The sequence below is a fragment of the Heterodontus francisci genome, unplaced genomic scaffold, assembly GCF_036365525.1.
Source record: "Heterodontus francisci isolate sHetFra1 unplaced genomic scaffold, sHetFra1.hap1 HAP1_SCAFFOLD_593, whole genome shotgun sequence".
Classification (NCBI taxonomy): domain Eukaryota; kingdom Metazoa; phylum Chordata; class Chondrichthyes; order Heterodontiformes; family Heterodontidae; genus Heterodontus; species Heterodontus francisci.
Window position 1 is genome coordinate 238,066 of NW_027141628.1, and position 13,503 is coordinate 251,568.

Below are 13,503 nucleotides of genomic sequence, written 5' to 3' on the forward strand. Positions count from 1 at the left end.
GTAGCAGAATGAAACGCAAACTGGTTACAAAAAAGAAAACTGACTGGTGAGGGGTGAGGGGGGGAGGGGGGGGGCGTAGATTAAAGCTAGTTACTCAGTTTGGCGAAAGATACTGGGACTCGGACCATGGTTGTTCACCATTTACTGAAACAATTTGGATTCAGGAAGTGGTAGTACAATTTCAAAATCTGCTGATGACACCAAATTGTGAGGCAGGTGGGGGGAGAGGGAGTGCAGTGCATTGTGATGTTGGGGGTGTACTTAATAGAGAAGAACTGCAACAAAGTAGAGGAAGACATTGATAACTTGCAGAATGGGTGTGTAAATGGCAAATGAACTTCAATATAGGTAAGTGCGAGATGGTGCCTTTTGGTAGGAAGAATAAGGAGGCACATAATCCTTGGAAAATAATTGTTTAAATGGAGTAGAGGAACAGAGAGATCTGGGAATACAGATACATGAATCACTAACAGTGGCAATTCAGATTAATAAGGCCAGAGTACAAAGCAAATAAAACACTGGAGTTAATTTCTAAAGGGATAGAATTGAAAAAGGCAAGAGAAGTTGTGTTAAACTTGGATAGAACTTTGGTTAGACCACACTTGAATTAATGTGAAATATTTCTGGTCTGCTGATTATAAAATTGGCATAAAAGGCACTGGAGAATAAGAGTAAAATATTTACCAGAATGATACCAGAACTGAGAGATTATACCTATCAGAAAGATTGAACTGGCTGGAGCACTTTTCTCTAGAAAGACTGATGAGTGACCTGATTGAGACCTTTAACAGTATGTAAGGGGTGATAGGATAGACAAAGATGTTTCCACTTGCTGACAACAGAATTAGGGGCCATAAATGCAAGGTGGCGACTAATAAGTCTGCTAGGGATTTCAAAAGTCTTTATCCAGACAGTGTGAGGGTGAGAATGTGGAACGTGCTACCACAGGAAGTGCTCAAGGTAAATAGCATAGATACATTTAAGGGGAAGCTAGATAAACATGAAGTAGAAAAGAATAGAAGGAAATGTTGATGGGGTTAGATGAAGAGGGATGGGAGCAGGCTCACATGCAGCATAAACTCCAGCATGGACCACTTGGGCTGATTGCCCTGTTTCTGTGCTGTAAGTACAGAAGTACGTACTTTGCAATTAAGGAACATGGGGCAAAGGTGGGTATATGGAGTTAGATCGCAGAGCATCCACAATCTCATTGAATGGCAATGGAACAAGCTCAAGGGGCTGAATGGCCTCCTCCTATGCTGGTGAGTTTGGTTGGCCTTCTGGCTCTTGTACGTCTCAGCTTATTAGTGAGATGTTACAGAAACTGGTCAGGCTGGTTGGAGTGTTTGATTGGATTCTTTTACTAGAATGGTACCAGGGATGAGGGACTTCAGTTATGTAGAGACTAGAGAAACTGAGGATGTTCTTCTTAGAGCAGAGAAGGTTAAGAGGAGATTTAAAAAAAAAAAAATCGGGGTGTTCAAAAATCACCAAGGTTTTGAAAGATTAATAAGGAGAAACTGTTTCCAGTAGAAGGGTCAGTAACTTGAGGACACAGATTTAAGGTGATTGCAAAGAACCAGAGGTACATGAGGAAACTTTTTTTTTGAAAGTACAGCAAGTTATGACCTGCCAGAAAGGGTAGTGGAAGCAGATTCAATAGTAACCTTTAAAAGGTAAGGATAAATAATTGAAGGGAAAAAAATTACAGGACTATGAAGGAAGAGTGGGACTAATTGGATAGCTCTTTCAAAGGGCTTCTATATCGCATATCTCCCAAGTTGTGAGCCGTCCAGTCATATTATTGCTTCAAAGCCTGTATCTGGACACAGTACAATATTTAAACCATCAAGTGTGCATAGAGAATTTGGCACAAAGAAACACCAGCCAGCCGCCCCTCCCCCCCGCCCCGTCCCCCACCCCAACCTTAAACCAGCCAGGGACCCTGGTCCAAACCCTGGCCCCCACAACCCATGCAAAGTGCATCAGGTTCCACAGAAGAACAGGCAGATTACAGGAAGCATCTTTTTAATTATACACAAAGAGCAACAACAAGCTGGGAAGCCACAAGATACAGATGTGATGCCCTAAGAGATCCCCGCCACCTAGCCCAAGGGTCCCAGACACTCTGGGACCTGGTGAACAAACAGCATGGTTCCAAGTCAGCAGCTCACTGCACTGCTGGTTGGCACACAGGACACCACCAGGTGGGTCTCCGGAGACCACGAGGGGGTCCAAGTTCTGCCCTTTCCACTGCATGGCCTAGAGGGCACTGCTCTCTCTGATAGATGTGGTACTTTAAGCCTTTGCCCTTCATCTTGTTGTCCAGCCATCCACGGCTGAACTGGATCACCCGGTCCAGCAGAGTCTGTAGCTTCTCGACACTGAGCAGGCAGCCCAGAGACATGGGATGAATCGCTGACAGATACAAGACCTCATTTTTAATGATATTACCTGGAAACAGAGAGCAATATAGTGAGGTCAACAACAAAACAAACACTGAACCTAACTGAAAATGGACAGCAGGGTGAAGGGCCACAGTGCAGGATAGAGAGGGTGAGGCAGTCAGCCTTTCCCAGTGGAATATTCCCTCCCTGGTTTCAGGGAACAGGTGGCAGAGTAGCAAAAGGTGTGGGTTCATGCACAAACACTAGGTAGAATAGCTATGAAACTTCTAAATGTCGATGTTCAGGGAGACTTGGGTGTACTCATAAGGAACACAGAAAGTTAGCTCATTTTTCTGTCAATTCACACCCTCTCTGCACTAACACTTTGTCTTTCAGCACAATATTAACACACCTTTGCCTTTGCTCCATGACCTTCTTGTCATTTATTCTCTGTGACCCTCTGTCCTATCAACACCTTCCCTTTTGTTATCTCTTGCCCCACCTCTGCTTTATTTGCGGCACAGTGGCGCAGTGGTTAGCACCGCAGCCTCACAGCTCCAGGGACCCGGGTTCGATTCTGGTTACTGCCTGTGCGGAGTTTGCAAGTTCTCCCTGTGTCTGCGTGGGTTTCCGCCGGGTGCTCCGGTTTCCTCCCACATGCCAAAGACTTGCAGGTTGATAGGTTAATTGGCCATTATAAATTGCCCCTAGTATAGGTAGGTGGTAGGGAAATATATAGGGACCGGTGGGGATGTTATTGGAATATGGGATTCGTGTAGGATTAGTATAAATGGGTGGTTGATGGTCGGCACAGACTCGGTGGGCCGAAGGGCCTGTTTCAGTGCTGTATCTCTAAAACTAAAAAAAACTAAAAAAAACCTATGATATTTCTAACCTTTGCCGGTTCTGATGAAGGGTCACTGACCTGAAATGTTAACTCTACTTCTCTCTCCACAGATGCTGCCAGACCTGTTGAGTATTTCCAGCACTTTTTGTTGTTATTTCAGATTTCCAGCATCTGCAGTATTTTGCTTTTATTTATTACAGAAAGTTAGCATACAGGTAGGTACAGCAAGCAATTAGGAAGGTAAATGGCTGGTTGGTCTTTATTGTAAGGGGATTGGAGTACAAGAATAAAGAAATCTTGCTACAATTGTGTGGGTCTTTGGTGAAACAACATCTGAATACTGTGTGCTGTTTTAGTCTCCATATTTACGGAAGGATATACTTGCATTGGAAGTGGTACAGTGAGGGCTCTCTAGATTGGGGTGAGAGGGTTGTCCTATGATGAGAGGCTAAGTAAATTAGGACTATATCTTCTGGAGTTTAGAAAAATGAGGGGTGATCTCACTGAAACATACAAGATTCTGAAGGGGCTGGACAGGGCAGACACTGAGAAGTTGTTTCCCTGGCTGGGGAAATCGAGAACACGGGGACACTGTCTCAGGATAAGGGGTCAATCATTGAGGACTGAGATGAGGAGAAATTTCTTCACTCAAAGGGTTGTGAATCCTTGGAATTCTCTACCCCAGAGGGTTGTGGATGCTTCATTGTTGAGTATATGTAAGACTGAAAGACAGATGTTTGGTTTCTCAGAGAATCAAAGGATATGGGGAGTGGGCAGGAAAGTGGAATTGAGGCAGAAGATCAGCCATGATTGCATTGAATGGAAGAGCAGGCTCAACAGGCCGTATGGTCTACTCCTATTTCTCATGTTCTTAAACTAACTTTATCATAGTTATTGGGGTTAATATAGATGAGGTCAATCTGAGCTGAGACAATGGGGACTGTGGGAAGCTGCAAACACTGTGTTAAGGAGCACAGATGGTGCCAGTCAGTCTGGGTGTAATAAATCCAGGAGCAGTACCTGAGTGAAGGGCAGTCTAACAGTTGTAGTCATTCAAGTAGAGAGAACAGTGATCAGAATAGGAGCCATGCACATTTGTGCTGGGGAAGAGAGGAGTAACATCACTTGGTATGGAGTTAGATCACAGATCAACGATGATCTCAGTGAATGACAGAACAGTTTCTAGGGGCTAAATAACCTCCTCCAGTTCCTATACCATTGTGGTATATCAGATAAACACATCCATGGATTGACTGCACGAGATGGAAAACATTTACGTAGTAATGTCACGTTAGGGAGATGTAATTAACCCTACATAGGTAGGCAGTCCTTTACTAGTCTTGCTTAGTGAAGCATGAGCTCTCAAGATTTCGGGACCAGACAGGTTTATTATTTGTGAGCTTTATACAAATTGTTATTTATATATTCAGTAATAATCTCACTGACAGTGAATGTATTGGGTTAATATCAATGTTTTGATTAATAATAAAGATTCAGATGTTTCAGTATTTTCTGGTCCTCAACCTTAGATTCAGGGAAAAGACACATGATAATATCCATGGCAGCCCAAGACGGGTTGGAACCAGTGACAATGATCTAGCAAGTTTCCGATGTTGCTCAGATTTCCAGACCGCTTCCTGTACCACACACTGGACAGCAGGGTTAGCAGGGCTGGTGCAGGAGGGAAGGGACATTAGGAACAGCAGGAGGCCATTCAGCCCCTCGAGCCTGCTCTGCCATTCAATCTGACCATGGCTGGTCTGTACTTCAACTCCATTTTCCTGCCTTTGCTACACATCCCTGGATACTCTTACCCAACAAAAATCTAAATCGATCAGTCTTGAAAGCAATTGGCCCCCAGCATCAACAGCCTTTTGGGGCAGGGGAGAAAAGAGGTGCTAAATGAGTACTTTGCATCAGTATTCACCAAAGAGAAGGACTTGGTGGATGATGAGCCTAGGGAAGGGAGTGTAGATACTCTCAGTCATCTCATAATCAAAAAGGAGGAAGTGTTGGGTGTCTTGCAAAGCATTAAGGTAGATAAGTCCCCAGAGCCTGATGGGATCTACCCCAGAATACTGAGGGAAGCAAGGGAAGAAATTGCCAGGGCCTTGACAGAAATCTTTGCATCCTCATTGGCTACAGGGGAGGTCACAGAGGACTGGAGAATAGCCAATGTTGTTCCTTTGTTTAAGAAGGGTGGCAAGGATTATCCAGGAAATTATAGGCCGGTGAGCCTTACGTCAGTGGTAGGGAAATTATTAGACAGGATTTACTCCCATTTGGAAACAAACGAACTTATTAGCAAGAGACAGCATGGTTTTGTGAAGGGGAGGTCGTGTCTTACTAATTTGATTGAGTCTTTTGAGGAAGTGACAAAGATGATTGATGAAGGAAGGGCAGTGGATGTTATCTATATGGACTTCAGTAAAGCCTTTGACAAGGTCCCTCATGGCAGACTGGTGCAAAAGGTGAAGTCACATGGGATCAGAGGTGAGCTGGCAAGATGGATACAGAACTGGCTCGGTCATAGAAGACAGAGGATATCAGTGGATGGGTGTTTTTCTGAATGGAGGGATGTGACTAGTGGTGTTCCGCAGGGATCAGTGCTGGGACCTTTGCTGTTTGTAGTATATATAAATGATTTGGAGGAAAATGTAGCTGGTCTAATTAGTAAGTTTGCGGATGACACAAAGGTTGGTGGAATTGCGGATAATGATGAGGATTGTCAGAGGATACAGCAGGATATAGATCGGTTGGAGACTTAGGCGGAGAAATGGCAGATGGAGTTTAATCCGGACAAATGTGAGGTAATGCATTTTGGAAGGTCTAATGCAGGTGGAAGGTATACAGTAAATAGCAGAACCCTTAGGAGTATTGACAGGCAGAGAGATCTGGGCGTACAGGTCCACAGGTCACAAAGTGACAACGCAGGTGGATAAGGTAGTCAAGAAGACATACGGCATGCTTGCCTTCATCAGTCGGGGCATAGAGTATAAAAATTGGCAAGTCATGTTGCAGCTGTACAGAACCTTAGTTAGGCCACACTTAGAATATTGCGTGCAATTCTGGTCGCCACACTATCAGAAGGACGTGGAGGCTTTGGAGAGGATACAGAGGAGGTTTACCAGGATGTTGCCTGGTCTGGAGGGCATTAGCTATGAGGAGAGGTTGGATAAACTCGGATTGTTTTCACTGGAATGACGGAGGTGGAGGGGCGACATGATAGAGGTTTACAAAGTTATGAGCGGCACGGACAGAGTGGATAGTCAGAAGCTTTTTCCCAGGGTGGAAAAGTCAGTTACTAGGGGACATAGGTTTAAGGTGAGGGGGGAAAAGTTTAGTGGGGATGTGCGAGGCAAGTTTTTTTTTTTAATACACAGAGGGTGGTGAGTGCCTGGAACTTGCTGCTAGGGGAAGTGGTGGAAGCAGATACGATAGCGACATTTAAGATACATCTTGACAAATAAACGAATAGGAAGGGAATAGAGGGATATGGGCCCTGGAAGTGCAGAAGGTTAGTTTAGGCAGGCATCAAGATCGGCGCAGGCTTGGAGGGCCGAATGGCCTGTTCCTGTGCTGTACTGTTCTTTAATAAAAGCAAAATACTGCGGATGCTGGAAATCTGAAACAAAAACAAGAAATGCTGGATTCACTCAGCAGGTCTGGCAGCATCTGTGGAAAGAGAAGCAGAGTTAACGTTTCGGGTCAGTGACCCGAAAGTGTTCCAAAGAAGGGTCACTGACCCGAAACGTTAACTCTGCTTCTCTTTCCACAGATGCTGCCAGACCTGCTGAGTGAATCCTGTACTGTTCTTTGTTCGTTTCATTGAGTGTTCCAAGGGTTTCCTTGACATCAACCCTGAATGGCCTGGCAATAATTTTAAGATTATGCCCCTCATTTTGCACTCCTCCCACCAGAAGCAGGGGTTCTGACACAAATTATCAAATCCTCTCTGGCTACAGGAGAGGTACCAGAGGACTGGAAGACAGTGAATGTGGTGCCATTATTCAAGAAGGGTAGCAGGGATAAACCAGGTAATTTACAGGCCGGTGAGTCGAACATCCGTGGTTGGGAAAATATTGGAAAAAATTCTGAGGGACAGGATTAATCTCCACTTGGAGAGGCAGGGATTAATCAGGGATAGTCAGCATGGCTTTGTCACGGGGAGATCGTGTCTAACTAACTTGATCGAATTTTTTGAGGAGTTGACTAGATGTGTAAATGAGGGTAAAGCAGTTGATGTAGTCTACATGGACTTCAGTAAGGCTTTTGATAAGGTCCCACATGGGAGATTGGTTAAGAAGGTAAGAGTCCATGGGATCCAGGGCAATTTGGATCCAAAACCGACTTACTGGCAGGAGGCAGAGGGTGATAGTCGAGGGTTGTTTTTGCGAGTGGAAGCCTGTGACCAGTGGTGTACCACAGGGATCGGTGCTGGGACCCTTGCTGTTTGTAGTGTACATTAATGATTTTGACATGAATATAGGAGGCATGATCAGTAAGTTCACAGATGACACGAAAATTGGTGGTGTTGTAAATAGTGAGGAGGAAATCCTTAGATTACAGGGAGATATAGATGGGCTGGTAAAATGGGCGGAGCAGTGGCAAATGGAATTTAATCCTGAATAGTGTGAGGGAATGCATTTTCAGAGGACTAACAAGGCAAGGGAATATACAATGGATGGTAGAACCCTCGGAATTACAGAAGGATCTTGGTGTACTTGTCCATAGACCACTGAAGGCAGCAGCACAGGTAGAGAAGGTGGTTAGGAAGGCATATGGGATACTTGCCTTTATTAGCCAAGGCATAGAACATAAGAGCAGAGAGGTTATGATGGAGCTGTATAAAACGCTAGTTAGGCCACAGCTGGAGTATTGTGTACAGTTCTGGGCACCACACTATAGGAAGGATGTGATTGCACTGGAGAGGGTGCAGTGGAGAATCACCAGGATGTTGCCTGGGCTGGAGCATTTCAGCTATGAAGAGAGACTGAAAAGGCTAGGGTTGTTTTCCTTAGAGCAGAGAAGGCTGAGGGGGGACATGATTGAGTTGTACACGATTATGAGGGGCATTGATAGGTTAGATAGGAAGAAACTTTTTCCCTTAGCAGAGGGCTCAATAACCAGGGGGCATAGATTTAGGGTAAGGGGAGGAGGTTTCGGGGGGATTTGAGGAAGCATTTTTTCACCCAGAGGGTGGTTGGAATCTGGAACACACTGCCTGAAGAGGTGCTAGAGGCAGGAACCCTCACAACATTTAAGAAGTATTTAGATGAGCACTTGAAACGCCATAGCGTACAAGATTGTGGGTCAAGTGCTGGAAAATGGGATTAGAATAGTTGGGTGCTGTATGGCCAGCACAGACACGATGGGCCATAGGGCCTGTTTCTGTGCTGTATAACTATGACTCTATCTACCCTATCAAATCCTTGAATAATTTTTAAACATCTCAATTAGATTACCCCTTAATCTTCTAAACTTGAGGGAATAACAGACCAGTTTATGCAATCAGCCCTCTTAATTTAACCCTTTTAGTCCATTATTCTAGTGAATCTGCACTGCACACCCTCCAAGACCAATATATCCCTCGAGATGTGGGGCTCAAAACTGAGGGCAGTATCTGAATAGAGTCTGACCAGAGCTCAGTACAGCTGTAACTGAACTTCCAACCCCTAGTATTCTAGGCCCTGGCAATGAAGGCCCACTTTCCATAAACCTTTTAGTGAATTCTGTACATGGACTCCTAAATCTCACTGATCTCCACAATTTCTAGCTTCTCACTATTTAGGAAATACACTGATCTTTCTTAGGTCCAGTGGATGGCCTCACACTTTCCCACATTGAACTCCATCTGCCACAGCTTTGCTCACTCGCTTAATTTGTCAATGTCCCTTTGCAACTTTCTGCTCCCACTACACTACTTAGTGTCACCTAACCTAGTGTTGCCAGCAAACTTACCAGTAGATACGGGGCTCTCTATTTCTTCATCCAAGTCAATTATAAATTGAGTGAAAAGTTGAGGCTCAAGTACAGATCCCTAGGGACCACCATTTGTCACATCGCACCCCTGGTCTCCTACCTCCCAAACAATTACCAGCCCATGTCACAAGCTTATCTCCAATTCCGTGCGTTTATTGTTACCTATAAATCTCTAGTGCGGAACCTTATCAAAATGACTTCTGAAAGTCCAAAGAGACAACATGGATAGACGTCCCTGTCTACCATTCTAACAACATCCTCAAAAAAATTGAACTAGCTTAGTCAGTGACTATCCTCACAAATCTAGACTGACTCTTGACCTGTGTGAGGTGGTGCTTTTGTGTATATCAATTAGGCCGAGATGGTGCTTTGCAGTGCTCTAAGTTCTCTGTTATTCTGTGATACTTGATAAAGTGCTCAGTCATTCTGTCTCTGATGATCGATTCCAGTCACTTGCTCACAACTGATGTTAAACTGACAAATCTGTAGTTACCTAGTTTCTCTCTCCTTCCCTTCCTAAATAATGCAGTGACATTAACAGGGATTTGGGAGAGTTGTGGAACAAGGAAGAGGTCCTGAAGGGGTGGAAGCACTGCATCGGGGAGCAGCAACCTACAGACTGTCTGCGGTAGGGCTAATGTGTCCGATATTATAACTGGGTTACCATGGTCAAAGGCACAAAAGTATTTGAAAACTCACCTCAACTCGTGACCCAGTTCTGAATTAGAGCCAAAACAAATCAGTCAATTAATAAACACCACACATGCACACAGAAATTCACTCTCCCTCCACCCTCAACACTCTCCCCACATCTCAGTTTCTCCCAATGGCTGAAGTGTGTTACTGACCCAGGCCAGAGAAGAGGTTCTGGTTGAGCAGGGTGTAGCAGACAGGCCTAGCTAGTTGCAATGCTCGCAGTGCCAGATTCCTGTCAAACTCTGAGTGGAGGATGTCCGAGTTGTGGTCAGTGGGAGGGCCCCCACAGAAATAGATCCGGCAGTTATAGAACACAACAAACTGCCCTCCTGGGAAATACAGCACCAGCCTGTAGAAAGGGAAAGGGAGAGGGAGAGTGATTGGTACATCTCCTCGCAGAGTCCCACTCAGAATCTCAACCTCCTCACCCTCACCATTCCCCCCTCTAGCCCCATGTTTTCCCTCCTAATCCCACGCGTTCACCTGGATGCAGTTGGACAGGTGCCAGTTACCCTTCTGGCCACTCAGCCCAAGAGTCGCTTCTCCGTCAGTCTACACAGTGAGGTGTCAGCAGGCTGTTGGCTGTTCCACTATGGGAGAGGTATATTCACAACACAGTGCAATACAGCACTAACCTGATCCACTACTCCCAATTTCCACACACTTTGCAGAGACCCCTCTGTAACTCAGAGAGTGAGTTCTAATTACTGTCCCAGGTTAGAAGCAGGACAACGTTGAAAATTTGAAGAAATATTTCATAATTTTCAATTAACCTGAATCACATTGAGAAATAAGAACTCAAGCTGTGGCTAACTAAAAAGAAGAGGGATAATACTTCAAAGTCTTAAATTGTCAAGGGTAATAAGTCTGAGGATTGGGAAAGTTTTAGATACCCACAAAAGGATGTCCCAAAAAAGGAGAGAGAAAATAGAATAAGTTAACTATCCAGAATAATAAAAAGAACTTAGAAGAACTTTTACAAGTATATAAAAAGGAAGCAAGTAGTAAATGTTGGTCCCTTACAGGCAGATGGCGAATGGGGAAATGGCAGCGACATTGAATAAATATTTTATGTCTATCTTCACAGAAAACGACACAGGAAACATTCCGAAAATACCAGCTCCCAAAAGACAGGGTTTCCTGTTCTGCGTATGGGGCCCCAACACCCACATCCCACCGGGACAGGGCTCCAGTGTCTCCCCCGCCCCACACCCTCCTGCCCCTCCACCCTCGGGCAATGAGATGATGCCAACTCTCTTTGAACACACCTCGGTGACGGATCCTGCCAGTTTCCCCTCTTGTTGGCACGTTTTGCATGTGTGAACTCATTAGTTCGGACACTTCCGAACATCCCAAAGTGAAATCGCAGCCACAGCCTCGCCTGCTGGCGGCTCAATAGGCTTTGCCCCAGGGACAGAGTGCTGTCCTCCAGAGCCTCCTCTCGCTCTCCCCCTGGGAGACTGGCTTCCATCACTTGCTCCTTGCTGGAAGAGCCCAGCACTGGCACCTGGGCTACATCAGACAATTTCTGGGCTTGTGCAATCACTGCTCCCGGACCCTCCGATCCCAGACTGGAGCACACAGAGGTGAATCCCAGGTAGAGATTTTTGCCGTAGACCTACAGCAGAGAGAGGGAGAGTATTAATCGGAGCGAGTGTGTGAGTGCAGCGAGCACAGAGTGCATGCGGGAGACTGACCAAGCAAGCGAGGCCCCGCAAGACAGAGACACAGAGGGAGGTAAAGAAAAACAAACAGAGACAGAGAAACAGGGGTGAGGTCGAGGATAGGAACATTAGGTATAAACCATTGGTCAGAGTCTCAGGGTTTCCTTACCTGGCTCTGCTGCAGTTTCAGGCCCACCAACTGTTCCAGACGCACCTGCCTTGTGTTACCAGTAGCTCTCTGCACAACACCCCCAACAAACAAGCAAGTCACAGAATGAAACATTCTCACTGAAGGGCCCTCCGGCATCTCTCAAACAGAAATACAGCTAACCCTCCTCTCTACAAACTATAAGACAAACCCTGTGCAATAGACACTCACTGTTACTCTCAGAGCACAAGCCAGGCAACATTTAAATCACTGACCATCCACCTGAAATCTATACTTCTAATTGGGACTGGGGCAATGGGGAGCTAATTGGGAGCAGGGGAACAAAAATACCAACACAAAACCAATCACAGAGGGTCAGAGCGCCGCACTGTCAGAGGGTCAGTACTGAGGAAGCGCCACACTGTCAGAGGGTCAGTACTGAGGGAGCGCCGCACCTTTGGAGGGGCAGTACTGAGGGAGCACCGTGCTGTCGGAGGGTCAGTACCGAGAGAGTGCCGCATTGTCGGAGGGTCAGTACTGAGGGAGCGCCGCACTGTCGGAGGGTCAGTACTGAGGGAGAATGAAACATAGAAACATAGAAAATAGAAGCAGGAGTAGGCCATTCGGCCATTCGGCCCTTCGGGCCTGCTCTGTCATTCAAAAAAATCATGGCTGATCGTCTAATTCAGTACCCTGTTCCCGCTTTCTCCCCATATCCCTTGATCCCTTTGGCATTAAGAAATATATCTATCTCCTTCTTGAATATATTTAATGACTTGGCCTCCACTGCCTTCTGCTGTAGAGAATTCCACAGGTTCACCACCCTCTGAGTGAAGAAATTTCTCCTCATCTCGGTTCTAAATGGCATACCCCATATCCTGAGACTGTGACCCCTGGTTCTGGACTCCCCAACCATCGGGAACATCCTCCCTGCATCTAGCCTGTATAGTCCTGTTAGAATTTTATAGGTTTCTCTGAGATCCCCTCTCTTTCTTCTAAACTCCAATGAATATTGGCCTAGTCGACCCAATCTCTCCTCATACATCAATCCTGCCATCCCAGGAATCAGCCTAGTAAATCTTTGCACTCCCTCCATGGCAAGAACATCCTTCCTCAGATAAGGAGACCAAAACTGCACACAATAGTCCAGATGTGGTCTCCCCAAGGCCCTGTATAACTGCAGTAAGACATCCTTGCCCCTGTACTCAAATCCTCTTGCAATGAAGGCCAACATACCATTCGCCTTCCTAACTGCTTGCTGCACCTGAATGCTTGCTTTCAGCGACAGGTGTACAAGGACACCCAGGTCTCGTTGTACCTCCTCCTTTCCCAATCTATCACCATTCAGATAATCTGCCTTTCTGTTTTTACAACCAAAGTGGATAACCTCACACTTATCCACGTTATACTGTGTCTGCCATGCATTTGCCCATTCATCCAACTTGTCCAAATCACATTAGATCCTCTTTGCATCCTCCTCACAGCTCACATTCCCCACCCCCCAGCTTTGTGACGTCTGCAAACTTGGAAATGTTACATTTAGTTCCCTCACCCAAGTCATTAATATATATTGTGAATAGCTGGGGCCCAAGCACTGATCCCTGCGGTACCCCACTAGTCACTGCCTGCCACCCGGAAAAAGACCCGTTTATTCCTACTCTCTGTTTCCTGTCTGTCAACCAATTCTCAATCCATGCCAGTATATTACCCCCAATCCCATGTGCATTAATTTTGCACGCTAACCCCTTATGTGGGACCTTATCAAAAGCCTTCTGAAAA

General features: G+C 45.6%; 1 protein-coding gene across 1 annotated transcript; it reads right to left on the reverse strand.

The window, feature by feature from the left end:
- Window positions 1-2,011: 2,011 nt before the first annotated feature.
- On the reverse strand, window positions 2,012-11,883 carry LOC137364196 (endonuclease 8-like 2). Its single transcript, XM_068027566.1, has 4 exons — window positions 11,746-11,883; window positions 11,181-11,530; window positions 10,065-10,261; window positions 2,012-2,454 (listed from the first exon to the last, which is right to left on the reverse strand). Exons 1-4 carry the CDS (start codon window positions 11,881-11,883, stop codon window positions 2,171-2,173), a joined length of 969 nt encoding a protein of 322 aa, XP_067883667.1. The 3' UTR covers window positions 2,012-2,170.
- Window positions 11,884-13,503: the final 1,620 nt, after the last annotated feature.